Source organism: Didymella exigua, assembly GCF_010094145.1.
Source record: "Didymella exigua CBS 183.55 unplaced genomic scaffold M421scaffold_9, whole genome shotgun sequence".
Classification (NCBI taxonomy): Eukaryota; Fungi; Ascomycota; class Dothideomycetes; order Pleosporales; family Didymellaceae; genus Didymella; species Didymella exigua.
In genome coordinates, this window is record NW_022984783.1 from 796,220 (window position 1) to 823,083 (window position 26,864).

General features: G+C 54.2%; 10 protein-coding genes across 10 annotated transcripts; 5 read left to right on the plus strand and 5 right to left on the minus strand.

The window, feature by feature from the left end:
- Positions 1-571: 571 nt before the first annotated feature.
- On the minus strand, positions 572-2,396 carry M421DRAFT_59777 (glycoside hydrolase family 51 protein; the record flags this gene model as incomplete). The annotated part of the gene is made up of 5 exons (XM_033595712.1): positions 572-1,576; positions 1,633-1,721; positions 1,776-1,903; positions 2,026-2,220; positions 2,290-2,396. 5 exons carry the CDS (start codon positions 2,394-2,396, stop codon positions 572-574), a joined length of 1,524 nt encoding a protein of 507 aa, XP_033450421.1.
- Positions 2,397-2,733: 337 nt separating this feature from the next.
- On the plus strand, positions 2,734-4,938 carry M421DRAFT_419220 (general substrate transporter). Its single transcript, XM_033592044.1, has 3 exons — positions 2,734-3,033; positions 3,224-4,498; positions 4,550-4,938. The coding sequence occupies exons 1-3, from the start codon at positions 3,007-3,009 to the stop codon at positions 4,775-4,777; spliced, it is 1,530 nt and encodes a 509-aa protein (XP_033450422.1). The 5' UTR covers positions 2,734-3,006; the 3' UTR covers positions 4,778-4,938.
- A 740-nt stretch (positions 4,939-5,678) lies between these two features.
- Positions 5,679-6,978, plus strand: M421DRAFT_419222 (uncharacterized protein). The gene is made up of 4 exons (XM_033592045.1): positions 5,679-5,957; positions 6,008-6,081; positions 6,137-6,323; positions 6,381-6,978. Exons 1-4 carry the CDS (start codon positions 5,822-5,824, stop codon positions 6,905-6,907), a joined length of 924 nt encoding a protein of 307 aa, XP_033450423.1. The 5' UTR covers positions 5,679-5,821; the 3' UTR covers positions 6,908-6,978.
- An 18-nt stretch (positions 6,979-6,996) lies between these two features.
- M421DRAFT_3921 (uncharacterized protein) lies at positions 6,997-7,539 on the minus strand (the record flags this gene model as incomplete). The annotated part of the gene is made up of 1 exon (XM_033590016.1): positions 6,997-7,539. The coding sequence occupies one exon, from the start codon at positions 7,537-7,539 to the stop codon at positions 6,997-6,999; it is 543 nt and encodes a 180-aa protein (XP_033450424.1).
- An 831-nt stretch (positions 7,540-8,370) lies between these two features.
- Positions 8,371-10,580, minus strand: M421DRAFT_414169 (MFS general substrate transporter; the record flags this gene model as incomplete). Its single annotated transcript, XM_033590470.1, has 13 exons — positions 8,371-8,769; positions 8,843-8,906; positions 8,962-8,996; positions 9,051-9,162; positions 9,220-9,271; positions 9,319-9,398; positions 9,486-9,519; positions 9,573-9,645; positions 9,726-9,834; positions 9,944-9,976; positions 10,029-10,182; positions 10,238-10,351; positions 10,396-10,580. 13 exons carry the CDS (start codon positions 10,578-10,580, stop codon positions 8,591-8,593), a joined length of 1,224 nt encoding a protein of 407 aa, XP_033450425.1. The 3' UTR covers positions 8,371-8,590.
- Positions 10,581-11,559: 979 nt separating this feature from the next.
- On the plus strand, positions 11,560-13,158 carry M421DRAFT_419227 (uncharacterized protein). Its single transcript, XM_033592046.1, has 3 exons — positions 11,560-11,726; positions 11,779-12,234; positions 12,284-13,158. Exons 1-3 carry the CDS (start codon positions 11,673-11,675, stop codon positions 12,677-12,679), a joined length of 906 nt encoding a protein of 301 aa, XP_033450426.1. The 5' UTR covers positions 11,560-11,672; the 3' UTR covers positions 12,680-13,158.
- Positions 13,159-13,594: 436 nt separating this feature from the next.
- On the plus strand, positions 13,595-14,606 carry M421DRAFT_3925 (uncharacterized protein; the record flags this gene model as incomplete). The annotated part of the gene is made up of 3 exons (XM_033590026.1): positions 13,595-13,749; positions 13,801-13,872; positions 14,300-14,606. The coding sequence occupies 3 exons, from the start codon at positions 13,595-13,597 to the stop codon at positions 14,604-14,606; spliced, it is 534 nt and encodes a 177-aa protein (XP_033450427.1).
- A 3,711-nt stretch (positions 14,607-18,317) lies between these two features.
- On the minus strand, positions 18,318-20,105 carry M421DRAFT_59562 (uncharacterized protein; the record flags this gene model as incomplete). The annotated part of the gene is made up of 3 exons (XM_033595694.1): positions 18,318-19,403; positions 19,455-19,702; positions 19,754-20,105. The coding sequence occupies 3 exons, from the start codon at positions 20,103-20,105 to the stop codon at positions 18,318-18,320; spliced, it is 1,686 nt and encodes a 561-aa protein (XP_033450428.1).
- A 2,090-nt stretch (positions 20,106-22,195) lies between these two features.
- On the plus strand, positions 22,196-22,933 carry M421DRAFT_386249 (uncharacterized protein). Its single transcript, XM_033589913.1, has one exon. It carries the CDS (start codon positions 22,316-22,318, stop codon positions 22,877-22,879), a length of 564 nt encoding a protein of 187 aa, XP_033450429.1. The 5' UTR covers positions 22,196-22,315; the 3' UTR covers positions 22,880-22,933.
- Positions 22,796-26,695, minus strand: M421DRAFT_419230 (meiotically up-regulated gene 56 protein). The gene is made up of 2 exons (XM_033592047.1): positions 25,048-26,695; positions 22,796-25,003 (listed from the first exon to the last, which is right to left on the minus strand). The coding sequence occupies exons 1-2, from the start codon at positions 26,452-26,454 to the stop codon at positions 22,952-22,954; spliced, it is 3,459 nt and encodes a 1,152-aa protein (XP_033450430.1). The 5' UTR covers positions 26,455-26,695; the 3' UTR covers positions 22,796-22,951.
- Between the last annotated feature and the right edge of the window lie 169 nt (positions 26,696-26,864).

Here is a 26,864-nt window from a genome sequence, read left to right on the forward strand (position 1 = left end):
ATCTGTATTATCCATCGACACTTATACAAAGCCCCACAATGAACACAGTACGCAAAGCCGACTATGCACTGCTAAGTTGTAGTGGGTCGATGGCCCCAGCGTTGAGCTTACTTCGAGTCTGCAGTCTTCTGCACTGCCTCATACGTTGCGGGTAGCGATGTGACTTACTGATTGCTCCCTGGCGATCGCTAAGCCTAGCGGACGCGTCCATGACGTCAGTGAGTCCTGGTCCTAATACGCTTGCCTCAGCAAATATCGACTGAAAACGCCTTTACAAGAGTGTGTCAGGCGGTGTTCTACGTTTTCCGGGAGTATAAGATGCGACCATGATCGGCTCACAAGAGTCGTCTCTATTGCCGTTCAGCAGCACCAAGGTACATTCTCCATAAAAAGTAACAGTGCTACGCCTCGAAGTTCAGTCATCGATGTGTTTCTTTCTCATGATGCAGCCCTTCCATGCCTCATATATAGGTTTCGTGCTAATGGAACTGTAGGATCATGATAAAATTGCAGCATGAAGGCATAAAATGCTGAGTCATGTATCTTGGTCAAAGTCTTTAAAGGGCATCCGCTAAGTGGCCTTCCATCTGAGCAGAGTGAGAGAGTGCTTAGGGAATGTGTAAGCACCCTTATTGTTCCAAGAACTCTGCTTGATTCCAACCTGTTGATCCTCAGCTGTGTTGGTAACCTGGACATGCTCTCCAGTAACAGTGTGAACCTCAACATTGTCCGCGCTGATACCATGAAGGTCAACCTCAAAGTCTTCGTCCTCACTAACGTTGGTGACTGCCAAGTTGGTGTAGCCGTCTTCGCCAGCAACAGCGCAAGTATCTAGAAAAGGTGTCTCGATAGTACCTCGGATCCAGGAAGGATTTGTGCGGCCAGTATACTCGGGTGACTTGACATTCAGAGAAATGGTGTGACCGCGCATATATTTGCTGAATAGGAGCAGCGGCCACCAGATGGTCTGCTTGATTAGGCCGTTCTTGGTCGTCATGAGAGGTGCGATGACGTTGACGGACTGTGCGATGTTGGCCATACCCACATCCTTGGCCTGGCGAATGAAAGTATTGAGAAAAACAGCGACAGCGAGAGCATCGGAGAGCGTGTACTTCTCCTCGGCACCCTTTGAACCAGGTGCGCGGACGGGGTCCCAAACGTTCCACTCATCGAAGCAGATTGTGGGCCTTGGGACCGTCTCAGGTACCTTGTTCTCAATGCGGGCTAGATCAATGAGCGCACTTGTCATCTGGATGGCTCGCTCGGCAGCCCTGGGTGCGGTCGCGTTAGGCAGGTGCTCGTTGTCTGCGGTGTAGATGTGAATGCTGTGCATGTCGATCAACGACTTGGTGGTGTCACCACCCAGGTGGAAGAAGGACCACTTGACGCACTGATTGAGAACGTAGTAGTCCCATGACGAGTAACCAGTCTCACCACAGAGAATGAGGGTGATGGTAGGGTCGAGCAACTTCAGAGCCTTGGCCCATTGCCAGGCCTTCTTTGCGTAGTCTTCCTTAGTCATCTGCTCAACCTGCCAAGGACCCCATAACTCGTTACCAAGTGCCCAGTACTTGACCTGCGGTGACCGTTAGCCCAATTAATACGAGGTACTCGAAGTGATATCAAGCGTACATTGTAAGGCTTTTCACGGCCATTTTTACGGCGGAGGTTAGCATAGTATGAATTGCGATCACCGTTGCAATATTCAAGCCATCCCAGAGCTAAGGTAGAATGCGTTAGTCGTCGGTACCAAAGACATTGAAGACGCGACTAACCTTCAGTCAATGTTCCGGTGCCAAAGTTTAGGCAAAGATAGGGCTCAGTGCCAACGACTTCACACCATTTCATGAACTCATCAGTACCGAACTCGTTGGTTTCTGTGCCGGTCCAAGCAAGTTCGGGCCTGTGTAGATTGTTAGCAAACTGCATACAGGAAGCCTACAGAATGTGTTGATCGGACGCCCGGAAGCAATACTACATCCGGGTAAGGATCACCCGCAAACGGAGATAGAGCAGTTGCCTTACCTTACAGGCCTCTGATCTCTTGGGCCAATGCCATCTCTCCAGTCATAAGTTGCAACAAAGTTACCACCAGGGTAACGGACCACGGGGACTTTCAGTTCTTGAAAAGCCTCGATGACGTCTTTGCGGAAGCCATTCTCGTCTGACAAGGGGTTGCCAGGATCGTAGATGCCGCCGTAAATGCAGCGCCCCATGTGCCTAGACTTTGGTCAATGTGGCTCTGCGCGCAATTTCACCACTTGCTAGGCTTATTGGCTTGATGCTTACTCCGTGAAACCGCCATAGATGTTCTCGTTGATCTTTGCGATCTTGTAGTCTGGGTGAACGCTGATTGAAGGCTTCTCGCCTCCCGGAATGCTTGTGAATGTCGCCATTTTGGTAGTCGATCTATGAACGATGTAGTAGGTGATTGAACAGAGTGCAGACAAAGTGAACAAAAGTACTTCGCGAGTAGTTGCGGCGTGATACCGTGAGGAGTCGCTCAAAGCTCCGTTGTACAAAGTGAGGGGTGATGATTGCCGATGCTAGTGCCGGATATGGCTAGCGGTGGTTCGATGTGATTCGCGGAAAAAGGCTGCCTAGCATTGAGACGGGACGATGACACTCTTGTTGACGCCCTAGCCGTGTACGATGTGCTTACCGACGCCATGCAACGAGCGTCAAAGCTTAGTCTCCAGAAAGCCACCAGTCGTCGCTTCATCATCCTCCCAGGGCGGGGCACTGGGCTCCATCTAGCAATCGGACCAGGCACATTATGCAGGCAGACGGTGCAGCTAGCGACGAAAAGTGGAGTCGCAAAGAGACCTGGGGAATTAGGATGCTCGGTAGGTCATTCGACACGGCTTCCTCAGTCAGCGGTAGCAATGTACAGCAAGCAGGGCAGACTGGCACTTAGTCGAGACATATAAAGCGCGTGTGGATCGCTGTGTGGGGTTGGTATCCCCTTGTTGCAGCATCGCAGTCTCAAGCAGTTGATCATTCACGATGGCGCTTCCTCCTAAGTGGTACCAGGTAAGCGAGTCTCACGATCCATGATGCAGATTGTGCAGGCGACAGACGACCAGCGACGCGGAACCCGAGGTGATGATGCTGTCAGCACCATGCTTTGAAGGTTGTGGTTGCAAGTTGACTGAAAAGTGTCTCGATTCCAAGATGCTACCGGGTCAAGATGTCAACGAGCTGTATACTGACCAAATTGCAGTTCTTGGTCGGCCTCTTTGCCTCCCTTGGATCTCTCCTCTACGGTTACGATTTGGGAGTGATCGCGCAGGTAATTGCCTCGCAGTCGTTCAACTCCACGTTCAAACCGGAGACAAATGAGACTGGTGCGGTAGTGTCGGTATTCACGGGTGGTGCCTTCTTTGGTGCTGCAATCGCCGGTTATTCCGGTGATAAGCTTGGTCGCCGATGGACCATCTTTATTGGTGCTGTCATCTTCTGTCTCGGAGGTGCGCTCCAGACTGGTGCTCAGGCTCTGTCGTACCTGTACTCTGGCCGCGCTATCGCTGGTCTCGGTGTTGGTGTGCTTTGCATGATCATTCCCCTCTACCAGGCCGAACTGGCTCACCCTAGCATTCGTGGTCGTGTCACGGCTCTACAGCAGTTCATGTTGGGTATCGGTGCCTTGATCGCTTCATGGGTCTCCTTTGGCACCTACATTGGATTCAGCCCTACCGACAACGGCCAATGGCGCACGCCGCTTGGTCTTCAGATCATCCCCGCTGTCCTGCTCGCCGCACTAATTATGATATTTCCCGAATCGCCTCGCTGGCTTATCGACCATGGTAGGGTTGAAGAGGGCCTCAAGACTCTTGCCAGGCTTCACGCTCACGGCGACGAGACCGATGCCTGGGTTCAAGCCGAGTTCCAGCAAATCCAGGATCAAATTACCTTTGAGCACGAGCACGAGGCAAAGTCCTACACTGAGCTGTTTACCGACAGGTCTTGTTTCCGCCGTCTTTTCCTCGCATGCGCCATCCAGGGCTCCGTTCAGATGACAGGTGTTTCCGCCATCCAGTACTATTCTGTCGAGATCTACAGCCAGATGGGCATTGCTGGTGACGACACTTTGAAGTACCAGGCCATCTCTTCTATTATTGCTTTGATCGCCCAGGCTCTGTGTATCCTCTTCATCGACCGGTTCGGTCGCCGCTGGACGCTGATATTCGGCAATCTAGGAAACATGGTCACTTTCATCATCTCTACCATTCTGCTCGCTGTGTTCCCTCCTGGTTCCAGCAACAACAGTGCTGCCGCTTGGGGTTTCATCGTCATCACTTGGATCTACAATTTTAGTTTCAGCGCCACCTGCGGACCGCTGTCCTGGATCATTCCTGCTGAGATCTTCGACACCAAGACCCGCTCTAAGGGCGTCGCTATCGCTACGATGACCTCGTTTGGTCTGAACACCATGATCGGACAGGTGACCGGTATCGCCATGAAGAACATCGGTTGGAGGTTCTACATTGTGTTCGTTGTAAGTGTCTTAGTCTCAAATTTGACGACTCAACGCTAACGAGATATGCAGGTTTGCAACTTGACCAACGCCATCTTCTTCTACTGCTTCCTGCCCGAAACCGCCAAGCGCCCTCTTGAAGAGATGAACTACCTCTTCACTAACGCTCCTTACTTCGTCCCTGGTATGAACAAGAGCGACTGGCAGAGCACCGATATCGAGCGCCGTGTCGCAGAGGTCGAAGCCAAGCAGGGATCAATCTCGCACCACGAGGCCACTCCCTACGAGCAGAAGTACTGAGCGGGAGAATAGTCGTGAACTCGGCTCGTAGAATAGCTTTCGAAAGATTTCCCGCAACTGTAAAGAGCAGCAGCATTAAATTGGAAGTAGTGAGAGAAATAGAATGATTCTGTTCGAGAATCGACATACCTGTGCAAAGGGTGACGTGGGGCGAATGGCACACCTTACAGCTCGCACTACTTTACACAACCATCCATGCCGTGCGTTGTGCGATGACCAAGTTTCTGCATGTACGAGACGAACTGATTGGACTTGCCGATCTTCCGCGCACCACTTTTCGGACGGACTAAGCAAGCGTCCGTGTGTATAGCGCACGTGTTAACACACGAAGGAAGTTCAGCGCCACCACCTCTGACGCAATTGTGCGACTCGTCAAGACAACGAACATGCGCATCTCGATGACGGCATTTGATAGGCAGAATGCAGCACCCAGTACGAAGTAGACGAAGAAGGTCGCGTGCACTCGATGTCTCGACAGCTGAGAATGTATCTCCTGCAATGTTGCGAAACCACTTGAGGTACTGGAGTATGTATGAGCAAGCCGTGCAGCAAGTCAACTTTCCAGCAAGCATCCTAGCTTCAAAATAGACCCGTATTGAACCTTCATCTTATTTGAGACGTTTCTCCGGAGACTTGTCTGTTTTCATACGCACCTGGATCTGACTTCAACAATGCACCGTAAACATCAACACCACAAACTCATCTCCAACACATGGGGCTGGCTCCACCCTAACGTTCAGATGCTCGATAGGTTTTGGAGATCCCAGAGCAAGTGGTTGCGTCCCGCGCCAGCGTCTCACAACGCACTTCAACGAGCGGCAATGATTGGCCGGTTTGGAATGCGCCCGGCCAGTGTGGCTATGCTGGTTTCCGGTTTCAGCTCGGCCTTCATACGTTATGCACCGAACCTGCAACTCGACACTCTGCTATTACTGAGACTCGACGTTCGCTCTCTGCAATCCAACATACAAGATACTCCCGTTGCTACCATTACCATCACTACAGATATCGTCGCATTGCTGGACTCGAGCGCAAAGCCACAAAATGTGGTTCAAGAAGAAGGAGAGCGATATTGAGATGTCGGGGATGCAGACGCAAGCACACAAGGAGGGGCCTCCAGAAGAGACGGAATACCGACCCGTGAACTGGAAGAAGATCTTCCTGTCGCCGAAGTACATACGTACGTTGTTCCTAAACCTGCGCCTGTGCGGACGCTAAACAAGTCAACAGCATGGCACATCTTAGGGATAGCGATCCTCGTCGCCACTGTCTTGCTATCGCTGCACCACGATGAGGTCGTTGCGGTACGTCGACACCATTCTTGCATCTTCTCCGTTCGGTGTTGACACTTCGCGCCAGAAACTCCGCCCCTTTTCAGAAAAGGTCCGTGACCTTCCCGCGGGGTGGCTCATTCCGATCGCCATTCTAATCGTAATATCATTCCCACCGCTATTCGGCCACGAGCTGATCGCGCTCTTATGCGGTGTCGTATACGGACTAGGAATCGGCTTCGCTGTCGTTGCAGTAGGTACCTTCCTCGGCGAAAGTAAGACACCTTCTCCTGCCTTCAATATTAATACGATGCTAATAATAAATCCAATAGTCGGCACCTGGTTCGCATTCAAGCACCTCTTCCGCCGTAAAGCCCTTAAGCTCGAGCGCACAAACCTCAATTATGGCGCTATGGCGCGTCTCACGCGTGACGGCGGCTTCTTCATCGTGCTCATTATCCGCCTCTCGGCCATTCCGGCGCATTTCTCCACCGCCGTGTTCTCAACCTGCGACGTCAAGTTCTGGCACTTTGTTGTCGCGACGCTGCTCTCACTGCCCAAGCAGATATTCCTCGTTTATCTGGGCGTACTCCTCGTGCAGAAAAATAACGACAACATCATCAAGACCGTCATGTTCGGCGTAGTGTTTCTAATCACCGTTGCGATGGGTGTCTGGATATGGGTGAAGATGGCCAAGATCAAGAAGATGCTGCTCGAGGAGCAGGAAGCACGGCGTATAAAGAGCGCGGAGAGCCAGGTGGAGATCGTGCCGGATGTGAAAAGCGCGTTTGAGCGGCGGTACGAGGAAGAGCCGGCGGAGTTTACGCTGCAGCCCACACAGCCAACAAGGATGGTATGAGCGCTGTGCGCCACCATCTGCGTCTTTGAAAACACAAGACTTTTAGTGTAATGATATAATGATTTTTCCCACTTTCCTCGACGTCAACGCTACCGATCCCTCCACACCAACCCTGCCCCAGCATCATCCACCAAATCCACGGTGTTCGCTCTGACAACCTCCCTCCCATCTCCACTTAGCTTCCACACTCTCCACGCTAGTACACACAATCCTCCGTATAGAAACAGCGGGATAATGACTCTCATTAATACCCTCTCCCACGTGACTCCCCTCTTCCCTTTCTCCGCGCCCTCTTTATAGGGCCCGCTCAGATCTTCGTCAAAGATAGCACCGTACCCAATTAGGAAAAGCAGGTGATGCAGCACAGCCATAATCAGGAGCCCAACAACAGCTCCGAAACCAGAGAAGCTTTGCAATTCCCAAGGCGAGGCGGCGCGGCGGCCCAGCATTTCGTACAGGCCGTCCAGGCAGAGCACAAGCACATGGATCGTGCGAGGGACGAGGAACACAGCTAATGCTGTGCCGATGACCTTGACAATGAGGGTCGTGAGTCGGGTTGCGATGCTGACCAAGCGGAGCAGGAGAGCTCGCGGTAACGATGGTGGACCGTGGGTGCGGTGCGTTGGGTCCATGTTGGGAAGGACTAGCATTGTGGGGGTCGGGTGATGTATCAGGGCGTGGAGGCTTGGTATTGTCTCCATGCGGTGTGCGTTCGATTCGTCCGTATGGTTATGTTGAGGTGTCGTGTCGGGTCGGGTTCGAGCAACGACGGGTAGGCTCTTCAAAATGTCGTTGCTCGAGAGATATGTGGGTCCGGTAGGCGCAAATATGCGTATACCTACGCGTACGTTCGTAACCCTTCTTGCTCTTCCTGCTCTTCTTTCGCGCAATCTCGAATAATCGATGACTCAGGCTCACGCGTCCTTGCGATTGCTTTCTGCTGGTTGGCAATGTTGTATGCTCTGGATAAAGGTCCTCTTTTGCCCTGCAGCTGTCTCAATCGCAGTCGCACAAGCGCTCTAGCGGCGGCTACAAGGCCCAAAAGTCGACCATGTGAATGCCCTTCAACAGTGCGACAGTCTCTGACTGCGCGTTCGCACGCGTAGTGTCGCGGCCAAGTGTGCCTCGGTTCGAATTCGCAAACCCAATGTCTCTTTGATCGTTTTTGCGGACTGTCGGGCTCCAGCTCCAGCTCCAGCTCTTACACGGCTCTCCTTCTCACGCAACTCAACGCGCGGCGGAACAAGGAAGGACAAATATCAGGCGAAGATGTCCAACCACATGTGCGCTCATTTTCTTTTAGATCTCGTGTTTGATTAGGCACGCCGCTGCGCCTTAGGCATACTGCCAACTCTTGCCGCAAGATGCTGCCCCGCACTACGCTAGACCGTAAACACACTAGCGATGCTGTCTGATTGGTGCGATGTTGGTGTAAAGGAGAAATGGGTTAGCTTAGGGTGGCGTGGGAAATTGCACTGGGTAGGTATTGTGTCGGAGGATTATAATCATTTGTTCACGTGGTGTGGGTTGAAATTTTTGTGTTGGTTATAGCTATCATGGGGTGTACGCTGCGAACGAGCAACGATAGGTGCTTCGCGGGCTCATTCCTCGACCTGCCTCCCGGCGATTGTACAAGCACGTCTACTTTTGTAGCGATCGATAACCTCCTGGTTTATTGATCGCTCATGTAGTGTATCTGAACCATGGCACATTGTCTGCAAGTTCACGCTTCAGCAACTTTTGCTCTTCGGTCAACTCTTGTGTGCCCCTTTCCTGCGCGATCTTTACTCTGCGAGCGTTCTCGAGACGGCACCATGTTGACACGAAGAGAGCAAGGCCGAAAGCCACACTACTGATGTGAGCTGGTGTCAATAGGCGAGCCGTGGTCTCTTACGCAATCATGGCAGTCAGAAGGCAGTGCCCCTTTGATATAACGAGGTCCATCACGGCTGATGTAGACGTAAGACGCGATGATGCCTCCACAGTTGCCGCCCATGACCTGCCAATGTGTCAGTGCATACAGTCCTGAGCTAGCAGAAAAGAAGAGATCATACCTGCATCGCAATACCAGTTCCTCTCTTCACGCTACCTCAGATGTTCGCACTGTTCCATGCCATGCCCAGCGGGGTCTGGGTGTATATACCGATCGCAGCAAGGACGGTGCCGGCGTACTGCACCTTTGGCTTTACGGTCGCTGCAAGCATGGAGAAGCCAGAAATGGCAATGAGCTGGAAGCCCAGCATGAAGATGTCTCGCTTGTGGACACGGCCGGCTTACCAGCTAGCCGCGATGGTGAAGAAGCAAGCGCATACATGGGGAGGAACGGACATCAGTTGGGCGTCGTTGGCGGAATAGCCCATGTTTCTAGCGGGCGTCAGTGATTGCTAAAGTGTTGAGGTACAAAGGCTTACTTGATGATGGTTGGGAGAAACAGGGAAAGGCTGTAGATCGGGCAGAAACCAGCTATGCAGGTGAACATGAAGATGTAGATCTCTCAGTCTTTGATGGCTTGCCAAACGTATTTGGTATCGAAGTCATTCGAGAGGTGCCCATGGTCTTCGTGAAGAGGGTGCTCAACATCCTCGCGCTCTTGCGTTGACAGAAAAGTAACACTGTGTACGTCAGACCAGTCAATACATTGATGCTGACTTTGGAGAGCGCTTACGTTGCTGAATAGTCGTAGATGCACCAATACGCTATCGTGCTGACAATAATGCTCAGAAGGCCCTCGAAAATGACTGCACCTGTCAGATGGACTCGTGCTGAGCGATTCAGTGTAACTTACAGATCTACGACCAGGCGGGCTTGCCGCCAACACCTGAAATCTCCGCAATACCTCGCGACAATGTTCCGTCAAAAGCTCCTGCCAGTGTCGCGGCAGAGAAGAAGAGCGCCATACGGAAGCCAAATTCATGTCTTTGGTACCACTGGGAGATGTTAATAGTGTTAGAAGCACAAAGAGTGTGAATGTACAGCACGAAGTAACACAAAACAAGCACAGTGCCCTCTAAACGCAACAAGGGAAGCGTGACGTACCTGGGAGGTGTAGTAGTTGACACTAGGAAACAGCTGATGCCTTGTAAGTAGGTCTTATACCCGCAAGGGAAAAAGTAACACGCACCACGCCCTCAAAGAAGCCTAAAAATACTCGAGTCGCCATCAATCCAGAGTAGTTCGACGCGAATCCCTGAGGAATCATGACTGCAGACCAGAAGAACATGATAAAAGACAGCCAAATAGAAGGGCGCAGTAACTTCACCATCATGTTACTTGGTCTGCATTGATATCAGTCTCTTTGTCAAATCTCGTGCGTCCAGACAATGATCTCACATCTCAGCCGCGATGTAGAATGGGAAAAGGACTACGAGACAGTCATTGTACTGTAAGCCACGTAGTTTGAGATCCTGTTCAAGGTGGTCGAGGCGGGCGTTGCCTATGTTGGTTCTTTCGAGGAAGCATATGTCAATGATATCAGTACGTAGTTTGACACTACTGAGCGGCGATGGGCTACCAGTAGGTAGATGAGTGACATGAAAGGGATGATGTGCCAGTCAAGCTTGCGCAGCAGCTTCTTGGTGGCGACATGGTCAAAGCCCTGACTCTCACTTTCTCCAGTGGAAAGATCCGGAGTCGATGAGATGTCGACCGTCCCTGGTATCTTCTCTTCTGACATGATGGCGATCGCAAGATTGGGGTTCTGGCTTACTCGAAGGTTGGTGTCCCTGCCTTAAGTATGTGGTTCGTGTGCTGAGACCCCAGTGTGCGGTTGCGGTCGTATGCAACCTAGACTTTGCAAAGCTAAGCAGCCGCCATGCAGCTCATCTGACTATTCTCACAGACTCACGAAGTTGCTGGTGGGGATCCTCAAGCATCGTAGTACGCTTTCGCCTCATTGAGGGTAGCACGGTAAGGCGCTCAAGGTTGTGCAACCGTAAGCATTCGTTCAATGGCGGGGAGAAGACTAGTCACTCGGGCAATGTACCGTGAAGAATGCGCCTACCGGCGGCCATGTGCTTGAAGATATGGGAAGACAAATATTTCTTATCTGACAGCCTCGGAGTATTGGCGTTGCTTGAGTGGTCAAGCAATTTGCTGGATCTGTATGGCGGCTGACATGCAGCTGCGCACCGAAGACACGTTTCAGATCAAGCTCTTTCTTGCGCTCCTCGCTGTTCACTCGTGACAAGGATTGTCTGTTGGTAACTCATGGCCTCCCGGAGCGTGCCTCTTCAAAACAGGATGTCGTAGAGTCCAGAAGGCAAAGAACATATTGGAACTCCTCAGCCTGGCAAGCATCACGAACTTCAATGTTCGAGCTTCGGTCAATAGTTCGGTACACCTAGGTCACAATGAGCTTTGCCGCGTCAAGGAAATGGTGTTCTGCATGAGCGAATTGTCCAGAACCTGCGATCATTGAAAGAGGCAGGAGACAAGGGCTGGCAAGCGCATTGCCACGACAGTAAAACCGACCCTGCACCGTGAGCAAACGTATCAGTCATTGGATCACGAGATGAGAAAGCTTTCTTGAGGTGAGAAAGGCGAGAAAGCTGGCTCAAGCTTCAACGTCACGTGCACTCGCATCAAGAAAAGTGGGTCGCGTTAGGCAGCCGTCACGCGCGACTTCGGCATAGACTGGCTCAAACATCAACAATGTCGACTTACAAGCTAGGGACGATGGAGGACGCCTCTCGTAGTCTTGAATTTAAAACCTGAATACTCATGGTTACTATTCGTCCACTCTTTCTCGTCATCTTCCTTCTCCAGCATGGCCGAGGCAAGCGCGTCTTCTGAGGACATCGCACATGGTGATCTCTGCCCAGTAAGCTATGGAAACTCCCTAACAGCCATCCTGAGCTCATTGTTTCCTTCAGATCTGCCAGCTTCTGTTATTCACACCAGTGAGGACACGCTGCAATCATCTGCTGTGCGCATCCTGTATGGCGCAGTGGGCCGATGCCTCAACCACGAACCAAATCGAGGCGTCTAGTTGGGACATCGAACTTGAAGAGTTTGATCCCAACTACGATCCATCCTACGACCTCGAAGCGAATTGCCCAATGTGTCGGACGCACACAGCAGCCTCGCCCGACCACACTCTGGCTACGCAGCTGGAGCAGAAGTACCCCGCGACATACGCCGAAAGACGCACTGAGGAGGAGGTCGACCGAGGCAGCAGAATCGGGCAGAATGGTGTAGAGGGCATCATGGTCCTGATAGGCAACAAGCACAGGTTGATCCGAGGGGGTGAGGATGCAAACCAGCACGACTGGACGTTCTTCGTTCGAACGTCGAGGCCAGACCTGGTGGAGGAGGTGCGCGTAGAGTTGGTAAGCTAGATTCTACGATGGGGTGTGAGGCTCTCCTGACTGGTCACAGCACCCCACCTTTCGTCCACCACGCGTCATCCTGCGTCGTGCGCCCTACGAAGTTCGCCGGCTGGGTTGGGGCTATTTCACACTCGAAGCCGAAATCGTTCTCAAAGCGCCGTACACCTGGATCGTTGACAATTCTGGAACAACGCAACGCGGCCTTGGGCTTACATGGACTCTGAACTTCACAGATCGAGGGCGACAAGGGAGGGTCCGGGCGAAGGTCAAAAGGCTCGGAGATGAGGGAGGGCGAAGGCTGCGTACCAGAGCAGCACCAGCGCCAGTGCCCAATGATGACGAGGATGAAGAAGAGGATGAAGACTACGAGTCGGTTGACGAAGATTTGTCTGAGGACGAAGAAGAGGACATTAGCGAATTCGTGGAGACACCGAGAGGGCGGTAGGACCTGTATTTGGACGCTGCACCCTAGGAGTTCCACTCGATGACCTGCTGTAGGAACAGAGAGTGCTCACTGACAGAATGTGACTGTCCGGTGCGCCGGTATCGCCACATGCAGTCTGTACAACGCATCTATTACGAACTTTACTCAGCGTCGCCTCGGCCTGAAATGCAGACCCACGTCGATTGACAGTATTGCGATGCTTCTGTGATTTCGGGCTGACCAAGGCGGCAGCCTCAGCCACTCATCTGTACCCTGGGCAGCCTTAAATAAGCCCTGGCATGCAGATTGACGCAGCTGCGGTCTGTGTACAGCTTACACTCCATTGACTCACCATATCGTCCATTAACATTCTCTGGCGGAGAGCTGACAGTGACTGGCTTTGGATTCAATCGCAGTGCATGCTCACCAACTCAGTCACAAGCTCGGTCGACTCATGGGCCCTTTCTTACATGCTTTAGAGACCCAAAGCTCAAGCGTGCCTATAGGTAAGCCTGAAAGAGGCTTATCCAATGCTTACATGCCAGAGTTGCAGATGAGAGCAATGGACGTGGCATCCTATAAACCGAGAAGCTGCGCCGTTCAACAGAAGCAGCTTTTACCATTATAACGTCGCACAATACCAGTCGACTGGCTATCATTTTGACTATTCAGCTTGCTTACTAACTTCGCTATGGATCTTGGACGTTACTTCAGCGTCAAGAGGCGATGAAAGCGTGAAGAACGTTGGACCATCTGTCATTATTGGCATCCGCCATCAACGAGGATGCCCGCGAGGCGTTATCGAAACGTGCCTCCGACGCCGCGAAGATGACAATCGCCACGAGCGGAGCAGAGAGCTCAGTAACGGCCATGCTGGCAGGCAATGGGCGTACTAGTAGTGAAATATATTGTCTCGTGCATGCATCGCAACCCAGTATGCAGTCGTTATGTCGCAGGGGCGAATGCCTCGGCAAACAACTGCTACCACTGGCCCTGAGTACCTTATTCTACATAGCTGCGGCGGTAGCGTATGCCGTCACTCTGATCCTGTTCCCTCACGCCGAAGTCGGCCTGTCAGAACAGATCACTTGGTGAGTTGGTGTAGCACTAAGCTGAAATTGTTTGCTGACTAGTACTGATAGGATCGTCATTGCTATCGTTGAAGGTCTGGCTGTCCTTATCATCAACATGACATGGCGCATCGTCAGCTTCAAGTACACGCATATCGTCGAATGCTTGTAGCCACTCACTCTTATCATCATAGGAGAGGGTATCATCGGCATGATCAAGAACGTAGCCTGCATCACCAAGCGCTAAGGCAAGAACGATTCCACTGAGCTTGGCTCCGTGCTCGCAGCAGTTGTTCTATTGGTAAGTCTGCCTGGTTCAAGTTCGGGACGAGTCTCTAACAGAACCAGTCCCTCATTTACATGCTATATTTTGATCGTTTCTCTGAAGATGATTCGGCACGTTACGCCAACAGATCTGGTCGCCGCTGCACCACCCACTGCACATGGTCATCGTTGTATGTGTCGAGAGCAATACTTCTTTGATCGTCTGAACCTCTGCAGTTCAGGCCTTGAGATTCACGTAGAGCCTTGAATATGAATACTGGTAACACCAAGCGGATGACTTTTACAGCTCGAGCGCATATGTTGCGTACCTTCATAATAGCATGAGCATGATCAACAACCGCTTCCGAAGCAAGAAATGGGAGGTCTATGACTCGAATGTCAACTTGACGGCGACCAACAATCAGGTCGAAATATACAGCTTCAAGACGCCTATGTGGACCAAGAACACCGGAGAATCGATACGTAAACTCGTCACCAAGGCTCAAGTCTTTGTGTTTAAAGCGCACGCAGACACGATCGCAAAGCTCAATGCTGTCACACCGGTCAACCAGGCAGTCGTACGAGATACCCGAAAGGGCCTCAGATTACCTTGAGGCCATTTGTGATATATTCAACGTCATGGTCAAGTCGTTCTGTATTGTCACAGGTGCGATACTCCTTGTGCTAGCCACTTGAACTGGTTCAACAAGATGCCTAAGATAAAATACGAATTTGGCGGGATGATCAACCGCGTTGTTGTAGGCTTTGCGCATATGATCGTTGGCGTGGCGACCGTCGTTGGGGACCAGTCAATTGAGGGCTTCAAGTTCTCTGCTAGTCATTGAACGATGGCTGTTGAAGTGATATAATTTATCACAGGTAAACAGCTGCTCTCACAAAAGATGCTTTACTTTCTCTGGAACAGCGCTTCTGCCCCAAGAAACGCCACTGACAACGGTCCCAGTTCTCTTCCTCGACAACGTCCTCGCTCTCCCCTGTAAGATGTTGCGTCGCCATGCCCGTCTTAGAGCCTCGTGGGGCAATTCGATCTCCACCGCCGACACCAGCACAAAAAACCTATTGCCACGACACCCCCACAGCCGCAACACTTCTCGCTTGCCATCTCGCTCTAAACCGCTGAGCAGGGTCGCGAGTACAACAAACACGCCACTGTCACGCCCGCAGACCCATATCCGTGCCATCCGTATCCACGCACGACAAAGAACGCTGTCTTGGTTGATCCGAAGCGAGTCAGCCTCGCCGCAATATCGTATACTTCGCACACCATACTCCATCCCACTCGCGTTCCTCCTTAGGAGGTGGCCAGATAGGTCTGGCTGTCTCTCCTCCGCTGCCGGAACTCAGCCCAAGCAGGGGTCAAGCGAAGACGAAAGGGAAAGAGAGGCATCGAATGAATGAGAGCGGTGGATGAGTTGAATACCGTTGTGAGTGTATATTTCGTGAGACGTCGTGGTGTATTTGCGGATCTAGCGTGGCGCTTTGGCAAATTCACTCCTTGGACGACGATGCCGATTGGGATTGACTGCAGCAGTAACCACTGACTCTTACTATGCGTGGTCCATCGTACCATGTGAGTTCTTTCCACTCGATGCTTGTTCTGCAATCAGGTCTCCCCCGTGATGCCATGCATGTACGCGCCTCCAACAAACGCAACTGCCCGTTTCCATCGAGAAGAAACACGGTGACGCAAGGAACTTCACACCAGCCATACTCCCGCTCCTTCTCCTCTGATCCCGGCAATCGGCGCTCCAAAATCCCCGCCGCTGCGTTGCAAACAAGGCACTTTTTGCATCCTCATCACAAAGAAGTACTTATCTTATAGCCTCCTGAATCGCAGCTTAGCTTAACAAAACCTCAATTACGTCTAGGGCGAACTCATGATTCGCGACCATGCCCTTGATGTAAGCGGCCCTGACCTGGAGGCTTCTTTGCTGCGTGGAGCGCCTTCTTCTCGGTGACGAGCTCTGCCAAGGCAGCACTGATGTATATACTGAGGTACTATTTGCCAATTGCGGTACGGCGGTGCGTTTGCTTCGCGTCGAAGCATAGCAATCGTTCCTTTAGAGTCGGGACTTGCTCGTCTCCAAGGAAATGCTGCTATGCGACTTCTTCTGGGAAACGTTCAATGGTGTACCATACGCATTAGTAGCTAAAGATTGATCAGTTTTGTATCCAAGATCTCCACATTTATATCTTTGTGGTGTAGCAGAGTCCTAACAGTTGCAATTTGTCTGTACGATACGCCTAAGGCGCACGATATTGGCTGGTTCCGTCTTGTACATAAGCAGACTGCGAGACCATGCGCCTGCTGTTGAACTTAGGATACTTGGTTGGCTCTGCGGCTGAATCTCGCTTGAGATGCATTGTGCTCCTACATGCGGTTGCGCTGATCGAGATGGGACTTCTTTTTGCAATGTGTATGCTGCGTTGTTGGTACTACTGGCAGAGGGATAATTTACAAGGCCCGTTTTGTGTCGTGCTTTCGACTCTTCTAGCTCCGCATGGGTAGCCTTTATTATCTTACGGATAACCCGTATGATCCGTACGATATCGAGCTTCAGCCAGAGCCTTGCACCTTGGTCGTTGTTCAGTAGGACGCAAAGAGCTTCCATTATAACAGCTCATCATGGACGTCGATGAGGATTCCGAAGAACACTGCGCTGCGTCTCGGTCCATCTTTACCCAGAACTTCTCACCGTGATTTCCCGTCGATGGTGCAAAACAGGACATTGCGGGAAACCCCTGCAATAGTTGCTGAACATGCGCATACCGTAGAATGACGCAGCTTCAAGTGTTCAGGCCCGAGGGTCTGCTACCTGTCAACCTCCGCTTCCCCAGACCCCAGATATCAAGGCCACCACGATGTCCGTAGTCATCGGCGCGGCCTCGGCCTCACCCTCTTCAGACAGGCAACATGCTTCACATTCTTCTCTCCTGTTGCTCTGTGTTGGTGCCAAGCACGTCCCAGTTCTTACAGCGTCGTTGAAGCAAGCACTCTAAGCCGCGCTCAGCTTCGCACTCGGCTCTCGCGCTCTCGGTCGCGACGTCAGCCCAGCATTCAGCGCCCTACTGATTGGCGCGTAGAGCGACGCACGTGGAAGCAGGCGCTTTACGTAAGTCGGCACACTCCGACATGCCAACGCCCATGAGGCCGCCAAGTGGATAACAATTACCGTGGCCCCACATGCTCGAATACTGCGTTTTGGCAGATGCTGCGCAATACAGCCGGTGCGTATCAGGGTAACAGCGGGGCGGAGGCGGAGTGGAAATGCGTAGACGACGTCAGCGGCTGACGGGGACGGCAGGCGTGGTTGTGATCTGTGCCAAGGCGGTCACGCCTGCAGGAGTGAGAACTTAGTGAGGCTTGCGCTGCCGAGATGCAGAGTGCTGCGCAACAGCAGCGTAATGCGCCTAATCTTTCGTGGCGAGAGAAGGGTCCAATTTGATGGAGCAACGGCATGTCTGGGGTTACCATGAACAAAACCGGTGGAGTCCTTGTCTTGGCTTGGTGGGCCTGCGTGGGTCCTCTTTTCCGCACAAGCGTGTCAACCGTCTTTGAACTTCGAGTGCGCAGCAGGGCGTCGTATTCGCTCATCAGGTACCGCTTCAGCCGCGGCCGCAAGAGACAGAGTCTGCGCCAGCGTGGTGCTACGCAAATGCAAATTGCCGCAATCCGATTCCTTGCGAGGCGCGTTTCCAGTGGTACAGCAACGCTCCTCTTACCGCTACAACTGGGAGCAGCCTCCATCTCTTGTATACGAATCGGATGCCAAGTTGAAGAGCATATTCGAACCGCATCTGAGCTGAATGGGAGCCGCACTTGTTAGAGAGCCGACTCCTTGAGTTTCAAGGTAGCATCCTAGCCTGCACGAATCTGCCTGCCGTCAAGTTTTCACCATCACCGTCCATCGAATGCCGATTCTTCTTGCTGATAATCACGTTGCCAAATATCTCTTTCCACAGCTCAAGTTCGGAAGGTTGATAATCGTGTCAGCGAAGGGGGTGATTTTGTCGCTAGGATGAAGAATTTGTCGCAAAGGGAGGGTTGTCGCAAAGGATCGTCTCGTGGAGGTCGCAATCGTATTGGAACTGCAATAGTTCGCAAAACATGACTCTTCTGCTTATCGCGAGGGCAATCGCAGAAGAGCTTCCATCACCTGACACATTCGAATGCGAAGTTGATCTTGTAGCGAACGAGTATTGATTCGTTACGAAAGAAGCGCGTATGCGCGAGCACAAAGGGTATCTATCCAACAAACGTTAGGTTATAATCGTAGCAACGTGAACGACAGATTGCCTCAAACTTAGGCCACGTCAGCTCGCTTGTCGACTGGGATGTGGCGCTTAAAGCCGATGAGCTGAAGCAGCTCAGTCCAGAAGCCAACCGGAGGAGTGATGAAAGATGCCTCGTAGACGTCAACAACGGGAGCTTCCCAGACAAGGTCAACCTCGTGAGGCCTGAGCCACCTAGTCTTCTTGAAAAGCTTCCAGAAACCAAAGGTGAGCGGTGCAATGAAGACCATGGCGTAGTATGTGAACAAGCCTTCAATGGTGAACTGGCCAGGCAGGAACGTAGAATACCCGTAAGCGCCGAGGATACTAACGAGGATGACAAGTCCAACAATCGTGCCGTAGGGCTGGAAGTACCCGGTGTAGGGAAGGGTCTTGCGGTCGAGGCCCTGGGCCTTGCAGGCGCGATAGAAGCACAAGTAGGTAATCATCATGGTGATGAAGTTGATGAGTCCACCGGCTGTAACGATGTTGATCAACCAGTTCAGGACAGTCGCAGCACTGTCTGACAACTGCAGGAACGACAGGAAGGGGAATATCATGACGATGGCGAAGCAGTAGATGGGCACACCATTCTTTGTGCACTTGCGCAGGAACTTGGGCGCACGGCCTTCAATCGCAAGCGAGTACAGGGAGCGAGTGGCGCAGTATGTGTATGTGTTGCCGGCAGAGAAGATACTGGTGATCAACAAGGCGTTGACGAGGTGAGGGAGTCCGTTGATGTTCAAGTTGGTCATGGCAATGACGTAGGGAGAGGCGGCGGCGCTCTTCTCTCCGACTTCAAGGACCTGGACGAGGGTAGGGTCGTTGTAAGGCAGAACAATGCCAACGCAGAGAGCTCCGAGAATGAAGAAGGCTCCGAATCGGAAGTACACGGTCTTGAAGGCGTTCTTGATGTAGACACGCGGGCGCTTGGCCTCGCCGGACACCATCGAGATGTACTCAGGGCCGACAATACAGAAAGAGGCAGCCCAGAGAGCACCAAGGAAACCCTCGAAGTGGCCGAGATCGCCGGAGGACCACGCAACAGTGCCGAAAACACCAGGGTCGCGCCAGTAACGGAAGCCATATGGATCCTTTTGTGGGTTTCCACCGACCATCTACAGGTTGTCAGTACTAGTTTCCTCGCCCGTACATGCATGTTCACTTACCGTGATGAAGGTGAAGGTGTACAGGATGAGAATCAAGATGACCTTGCCGCCAGAGAGCCAGAATTCCGCCTCACCATACGCCTTGACAGCCAAAACGTTGCAAGCACCGTAGAGCACAATGACAGCAGCGCACACGGCGGCTACGGGGATGTCGTCTCGCCAGTATTTCAAAACAACGTTCAGCGCAGTGATCTCGAAGGGGATGAGCAGAGCCTCGTAGAGGAAGAAATTCCATCCAGCCATGAAGCCTATCGGAGGTTAATACAGCGCGCGTGCTTCCCGAACGGGGTGTGGATTACCAAAGGCCTCATCGACCCATTTACCAGCCATGCGAATGAAGCCTCCCGAGACGGGCATGTAAGTAGCCATCTCGGCCATAGAGTTGTTCACCAGCGCAATTACGCAGGAGTATCCAGCGTACGCGAGCAGCATGCCGAGAGGACCGCCCTTATTGAGGGCACCGCCAATGCTGACGAACAGCGCAGTACCAATGGATCCGCCGATAGCAATAAGCTGGATCTGGCGGTTTCCAAGGTGGCGTTGGAGGTCATCGGCATTATCAGTTACCGTACCGTGCTGGATGTCCTGGTCGCCGCCATTATAAGTCTCGCGAACGAATTCGCCAGAGTACTTCTTCTCCGCAGTAGTCATGGCTGCAAGGGTAGTTGTTGCGCAGGCAGTGTTGCTTGGGTTTGGAGTCGCTTAGGACTGGCGCTTTGGTAGAGGGCAGTGTCGCGTGAGGTCAACAACGGTGTCGCGTGAGGTCAACAACGGTGTCGCGTGAGGTCAACAACAGTGTCGCTGGGAAGGTGGCGCAGTGGAGTCGACGTCAAGTCGAGAGGGTAGGGAGCCGAAGCTAAGTGTGAGTGAATCGCACCAAAGACGGTGGACGTGAAGTAGGCTGTATTGCGAAGTGTAAGTCGCGTACCACTCTATCAAGTCCGTGTCCCGGGGTGAGTAGCATAGACTTTATATGAAAGCAGGCGCGGGTTATCTCTTCAGCGCGCTGCTGGTAGATCCGGTGTATGGTGAGCGAAGCATGCGACTAAGGGTCGGAAGCAGCAAGCGTAGCTCTGGGCATACGGAGCTAACTAGCCGAATACAGTGTAGCGAGTCCGACCCGTTGAGCTGGGCGTGGATCGTCGGCAGCGGCACAGAGTTTTCACGCCCCCGGACACAAGATAGACCCCGCTCGTTGCGTCTGCACGTCGAATCAGGGCTATCCGCTGAAATACAACCATAGAGTGGCGATGCCTTAGTCAGGCGTTCTGAGCGAAAGATTTGCCTTGTTGCAGTCGCGCAGCGAAGACGGCTTACCGTCAAAGAAATAGATGGCGCCTGGATCAGGTCGCGCGTGGGTCAAGGCTGCGTTATCCGTCGCCATTGCGAGCATCACACCAGTGAAGGTGAATGTTTCGACCAGCCATCTCCGCTGCGCGTATCTGGCCACACTTCTCCCAGTCCGATGCCTGTCAGTTGCCGTTCGAAGGCGCGGATGGTCTTGGTGTGCCGCAAGTCGTTAGCGGGCAATCTGTCACACACAGCCATCCAGGGCTGGAGTCTGCCTCCATTTTCGCATGTTTTGGCGCGAAGAGGTTGCCCGATGCGTGCGCTGCAGCACAAGAGTGAGCACTCCTGCGGCGCAGTGGAATTGGTTGCTTGTTGGTGATAAGAGTTTCGCATGACCCTATTGATATCAACTGCATCTGACAATCCTGAGAGTAATCAGGTGACCGGAAGCGGCTCAAACGAAGCATCCCGGCCCTCATGGCAGCTGTCAACAGCCAAGGACGACAGGGATGCATTGACTCGCGTGTCAGATGTTGTGCATTTGCCTGAGACCACCGCGGCTGGCAAAAGCAAGTTGAGATGGACGGCATCCGCGCTATCTGCCGGCCACGTCAAGTCCTCGTGCAAGCGCCTAGATCGCGCGAACTGTCCAATTCGGTCCATCGCAAAGCGGTTCGTCGGCGGAGGTACATAGCGTGTAGAAAGGCTGCTACCTATCGACATTTCTGGCGCTCAATCAACTGCATACGAATGCGGCCGCAGTCTCCATCCAATCACACCCAATCCGGTTTGCAAGTGGTGAGCGTCAAGGCCTGCGCTTGTGGATCTGGAGGACAACGGGTTGACGCGAAGTTCGAGAGGGCGACGATGTGAGAGGTGGCGAAAGCGGTTCTGGGAGGAGTCGTGGTTTTGTACATGGGGGAGACCGCGGCTCGGATACATAGGCAGCCGTAGCCTATCTTTGTTTACTCCGTAATGTCTTGTGGGGAAGGTCGCGCGGAGAACGGTGCTGTTGTCTGACACCAAAGGCAGACATCATCACGTACGTCCATCTTGAAAACTGCAATGGCTTTTGGCGGTGAGAGCGTATATGTTATGTTGCATAGGAGCCGCGCGGGTGGCGTCAACGACAACCCAACCCACCGCGGTAATGTTAACATTGTGCGAACCTCCAGCCTCCTCGGGCGGGCCCAGCGAGTACGCTTCACACACAACCGCTTCTCCACGGTCCTCACCTCGCCCCCACGAACCTCAGTTCCTCGTCCAGTCCACCGTTGCCGCCATCTGACCCCACGGGCAGACCAAACGCGGCTGCACGTCGCACCCCGCATTCTCGTGTGCAGATAGGACCCTCTGCATTGCCTAATACGGTCATTTCGCCCACCATGCCGGGAAACATATCTGCATCCTCCCCATCCTCCCACACGGCCGTGCACAGATAGCCTTAGAGCTTATGTCCACATTGTGCATGGCCTCGGACGGAACCCAGAGAAGGACATGTAGCTTATCGCGCTTAGCCGCAAACGCACACAACCACCCCGACAGGTACCTACTCTGCGATGTAGCGCGCCATGTCATGTTGTCAAGATTACTCAAGGGTCAAGCAGTGGGTGGTTCCTTATCTCGTGGCTCGAGGGGGAAAACTGGGCAAACGGCTGGACGAGACGAAGCGAAGCATCTCTTGGCCATCGAGTGGCCGCTGTCTTGCGTTGTCGCTGCGGCTGTGTGAGCGTGGCATAAAGCGTTTCATCCAGGAAGGAGTAATTGTGAAAGGTGGGGTGAGTGGTATCAGTATCAGTATCAGTATTAGTATCAGTATTAGTATTAGTATCAGTACTAGTATTAGTATCAGGATCAGGATCAGTATCAGTATCAGTATCAGTATCAGTATCAGTATCAGTATTAGTATCAGTATCAGTATCAGTATCAGTATTAGTATCAGTATCAGTATTAGTATGAGTATGAGTATGAGTATGAGTATGAGTATCAGTATCAATATCAGTATCAGTATTAGTATGGGTATCAGTATTAGAATCAGTATTAGAATGAGTATGAGTATGAGTATTAGAATGAGTATTAGTATCAATATCAGTATCAGCATCAGTATTAGTATCAGTCCCAGCACTACTTTGTAGGTAAACCCAGTCTCGCCCTCCCTCCGCAGCTTACAACACACAACCACATCCCGATCCAAAACAGTCCCCCCTCTACTTCCCAGCACGCTCAATCCTAAAATCACTCCCATCACCAGCCGCCACCCGCTCAATCTCATTCTGCACAGCAAGCACCCAATGATCCCTCTCAGCGCGACTCCTTGCTCGAAACACCACACTCCTCCCCTTGGACCCGAGCTTGGCGACGCGCTTGACGCGCCCCCGCTTACCCTCCTTCCTGACCTGCTCCCCCCCGCCCGCGCCCTGCTCAGCCCTGAACCAGCTGCGCGCCTTGCCGTGCCAGATGACAAACGTGGTCATGACGTCCTCGTCGGTGGAGGTCCAGCCGTCGAGGGGGTAGACGCGGGGCAGCGCGTGGTGACCCGGTTGGTTGGCGTCAAACGTCTGGTTCTGGTAGAGCAGGTCGTGTTCGGTGACGAGGCCCGAGTAGACGTAGCAGTCGCGCAGGTCGAGGTTGGCGATGCGCTCGTGGTGGATGTGCGTGAGCTGTTTGCCGACGCGGGAGCGCAGCACGTCGGCAAAGATGGCGAGCGAGCCGCCCGCGAGCAGCACGCTGCAGCGCGTAAAGGGCGCGTGGATGCGTGGCTTGCGGTACAGTGTGCCAGACATGTGGATGGTGCGGCAGCAGGCGATGCCGCACATGTTGTAGAGCAGCGGCGAGGCGTACGACTGCGTGACTTCCCATTTGCGCGCAAACTGGCCAATGAGCGCCTCGCCCTCCTCGTCAATGTTAAGCGCGCTGAGGTTGCGGGCACGCGTCGATTTGTAGAGGGCAATGTCGGACGCGGTGCGGTGTTTCCAGTACTTTGCGAGGGCGCGCAGGTGCATGATCCACTGCTTGCGGCGCGGCTTGTCGGCGGCTTGCAGGCGGACCACCAGGCCGTTCTTCATGACCAGCTCAAAGGTGCGGCCCAGATCAATGTCGCTCGTGGCGCCGTCTTCGCCTCGGGAGTCGTCCATGTCGACGTCTTGGTCAAAGTCGACGTCCGAGCCTGGCTCCATGTCTTGGTCAGCAGGACTGGCGCCCAGCCTCGCCTTGCGGACCTTGACCATGTCGGTCATGTCAATGTAGCCATCGCAGTTGAGGAGGTTGTGTTGGTTGCGCTGGAACTCGTCTGCCGCGTCCTCGTCATGCAGCCTCTTGGTTTCAGACGTGCCCGTGTGCCCCTTCCTGAGCCACTCAATCTGCTTGTCCTGCACAGGGTACGGGTTGACGGCCCAGCTGTCCGGCGTGGTGTCCCGGATCGCCTGCGATGTGGGGACCGCCGAGCTGTTGGAGGCAGGGAGCCTGGGCGGACGAGGTGGAGTTGCCTTTGTGGGCCGTGAGAAGACGAGGTACTGATCGTGAGTGGCAAAGTACAGCTGCTTGTGGTACATCAGCCCCAATCGCTTTGCGCGGCCTCGCTGCCCGGTCAGCCTGATGAGGAAGCCTTCGACGGGCACGGGCTCGGTTAGGGTCTTGTGCTTGTTGCGCGTGACGGCTGTCGTGGGGTAGTGCGTCTTTGGCCGCAGCTCGAGATCGTGGGATTTCAGCATGGCGATTGTGCCGTACATCTTGCGCTCGTTGGCTCCGTGGATCCACTCCAGACGGTCGTAGCGCTTCCAAGCGAGCCCTATGCGCTGCTCCTTGGTCCAGGCTTCCAGCACCGACGCCCACTCGGGCGCGTCTTCCAGCTGGTCAAGACACTGCCGGATCAGTGCCTGGGCCACGGCCTGCTCTTCCTGCATCGTCTTCAAGATGGCCTCCTCGGTGTCGTCGGCGTCCTGGACGCGGCTCTGCGAGGCTTCCAGCTTCTCAAAGGGGTTGGCGACGCGCACGCTGAGACTCATGTCTGGGATGTTGATGTGCAGCTCCGAGGCGCGGCGCCATCCGAGCACGTTGCGCAGGAACGTGTACCACTCGACGGCGTTGGAAGCCGTCCGCGACTGCATGATGAAGATCAGGGTCCCCCTGGAGCCGGGCGTCGACACGACAATGGACTTGTCGAGCGACGAGTACAGGTTGAGCTTGCTGGTCTTGCGGCCGAGGGGGATCTCGTAGGCTGCACGCTTGCCTGCGCCCGGCTGCGCGATCTCGGGGATGACCTGGGGTGTCAGTTTGAGGAACAGGGCATGGACGCTGAACTCACCCTCGTCTGGTAGAGCTGTAGCAGGAAATCAGCTCCGTCCGTGTGGCTGTGGCGACAGACAACCATGTACTCGCGCCACTTTTCCTTGACTCTCGAGACGACTCGCTGGCTGACGTTTTCGTCAAAGTCGTCGGGGACCTGGTCGGCAGCGTCGACGCGCACGAGCATGCGCTCCATCTTGACGACCAGGCCGTCCTTGATGCTCTTCCGGCGCAGCTTGGTGCCGGCGCGCTGGATGGTCATCTGGGCCTTCTTGGCCTTGAGGTGCACTGCCTGGCGCCTCGAGTCGTCGGGCACGTCGAACCTGACGAGGTTGCGCAGGTGCGACGGCTTGCGTGAGGGGTCTTGCGGGGGCCGTGAGAGGTCTGATGTGGGCCGTGAGAGGTCTGATGTGGGCTGTAAGAGGTCTGATGTGGGCTGTAAGAGGTCTGATGTGGGCTGTAAGAGGTCTGCTGTGGGCTGCTCGGGGCCCGTGGACGTGTCGGTCCTGAACAGGCCCATGCTCGAGCGTCTCTTGGCTCGCGCGAGGATGCCCCGGGGCGGTGCCTTGTTCACGTCAGCGTCTCGCAGCAAGGAGGAGGTCGAGTCGGCATCTACCGAGGGCGGCCCTCTTGTGGTAGATGCCGCGGCCGCATGCGTCACGGCAGACAACGGCAGCTTGCCCCGCGACTTGCCACCAGGCACCATCGCGGGCTGCGGCTCCTCTGCGCGAGGCGTCTCGGCGCCCTCGCCCTCGTCTCCGTCAGACTCTGCAATCGGCATCGACGATGCCGTCACAAAGGACCTGGTGCTCTCGCGGTGTGGGAGCGGCGGCTTTGCAGGGTCGTACTCTTCCCCCTCGTGGGTGTAGACGCGCAGGTCCCCGTCGTCGGCGTCGGCGTCGGCGTCGGCGTCGACATCTCCAGGCTCCGAGGGCGCGTCGACAAACTCCTCAGCCTCGCTGCCCACCACATCATTCCCACGCCGACCCTGCGCGCCCTCCGCTCCGTCTTTGGCGGCTCCATCTTCGGCCGCTCCGTCTTCGGCGGCTGCGTCTTCGGCGGCTCCGTCCTCGGCGGCTCCGTCCTCGGCGTCGAGCTCCTCGGGCTGCGGGAAGCTGTGCTGGAAGAGAGCCGAGGCGCTGGGGCCTTCTGCGCCGCTGAGGCGCCGCTGGCGGGCTTCGCGCGGGTCCGACGAAAAGGTGGCGGCGCGGCTCGAGTAACTGATGCCTAGGTGGTGCTTGTACCAGTCGCGGCGGTGCTTACTCAGCCAGGCCGTGGGGACGGGGCCGATGAAGAAGCGGCGCGACGTCAGGTCGAGGTGCTCGGGCGTCGCGTGCTGCAGCTTCTGCGCCGTGAAGGACTCGGGCGACAGCGGGATTGTGTCGGGCTGCTGGTGCCATGGCCGCGGCGCCTCGGGGGCGGGCATTGGGGTGTCGGTATTGGAGATGGGTGTTGGGGAGTCGGGGCTCACATGTATTGCGCAGAGGCAGACAGCAGACAGCAGACAGCAGACAGCAGACACCCAGACTATGTTGCACTAGGACGAGAACGAGACACGAGACACTACACGACTGGAAAGAATGAAAGACGCAGCTGCAGCGCAGCACGTCGAGTGCCTGGGAGAGCAGCATCGAGCGCGCATCGAGCGCGCATCAAGCTGAGCGCCGTTCCCTCATCCATCAGCAGTGAGCCCGTCACGTCATGCCGCTCGGCCCCTGCGCCAATCCCCTCCAATCGGCCCGCCTGGGCGAACCTCAACCGTGCCTGTCCACACACGGTGCCTGTCCACACACGGTGTCTGTCCACATACAGTGCCTGTCCACACACAGTGCCTGT

Excerpts from the sequence above, each read along its gene's own strand:
- M421DRAFT_419220 (XM_033592044.1), top strand. The coding sequence starts at position 3,007 with ATGGCGCTTCCTCCTAAGTGGTACCAG. Across the intron at positions 3,034-3,223 it reads TTCCTCCTAAGTGGTACCAG|TTCTTGGTCGGCCTCTTTGC; the intron begins GTAAGCGAGTCT and ends ACCAAATTGCAG. Across the intron at positions 4,499-4,549 it reads GGTTCTACATTGTGTTCGTT|GTTTGCAACTTGACCAACGC; the intron begins GTAAGTGTCTTA and ends CGAGATATGCAG.
- M421DRAFT_419222 (XM_033592045.1), top strand. The coding sequence starts at position 5,822 with ATGTGGTTCAAGAAGAAGGAGAGCGATATTGAGATGTCGGGGATGCAG. Across the intron at positions 5,958-6,007 it reads CCTGTCGCCGAAGTACATAC|CATGGCACATCTTAGGGATA; the intron begins GTACGTTGTTCC and ends ACAAGTCAACAG. Across the intron at positions 6,082-6,136 it reads ACCACGATGAGGTCGTTGCG|AAACTCCGCCCCTTTTCAGA; the intron begins GTACGTCGACAC and ends ACTTCGCGCCAG.
- M421DRAFT_419227 (XM_033592046.1), top strand. The coding sequence starts at position 11,673 with ATGGCCGAGGCAAGCGCGTCTTCTGAGGACATCGCACATGGTGATCTC. Across the intron at positions 11,727-11,778 it reads CACATGGTGATCTCTGCCCA|ATCTGCCAGCTTCTGTTATT; the intron begins GTAAGCTATGGA and ends TGTTTCCTTCAG. Across the intron at positions 12,235-12,283 it reads AGGAGGTGCGCGTAGAGTTG|CACCCCACCTTTCGTCCACC; the intron begins GTAAGCTAGATT and ends GACTGGTCACAG.
- M421DRAFT_386249 (XM_033589913.1), top strand. The coding sequence starts at position 22,316 with ATGTCATGTTGTCAAGATTACTCAAGGGTCAAGCAGTGGGTGGTTCCT.
- M421DRAFT_419230 (XM_033592047.1), bottom strand. The coding sequence starts at position 26,454 with ATGCCCGCCCCCGAGGCGCCGCGGCCATGGCACCAGCAGCCCGACACA. Across the intron at positions 25,004-25,047 it reads TACAGCTCTACCAGACGAGG|GTCATCCCCGAGATCGCGCA; the intron begins GTGAGTTCAGCG and ends CTGACACCCCAG.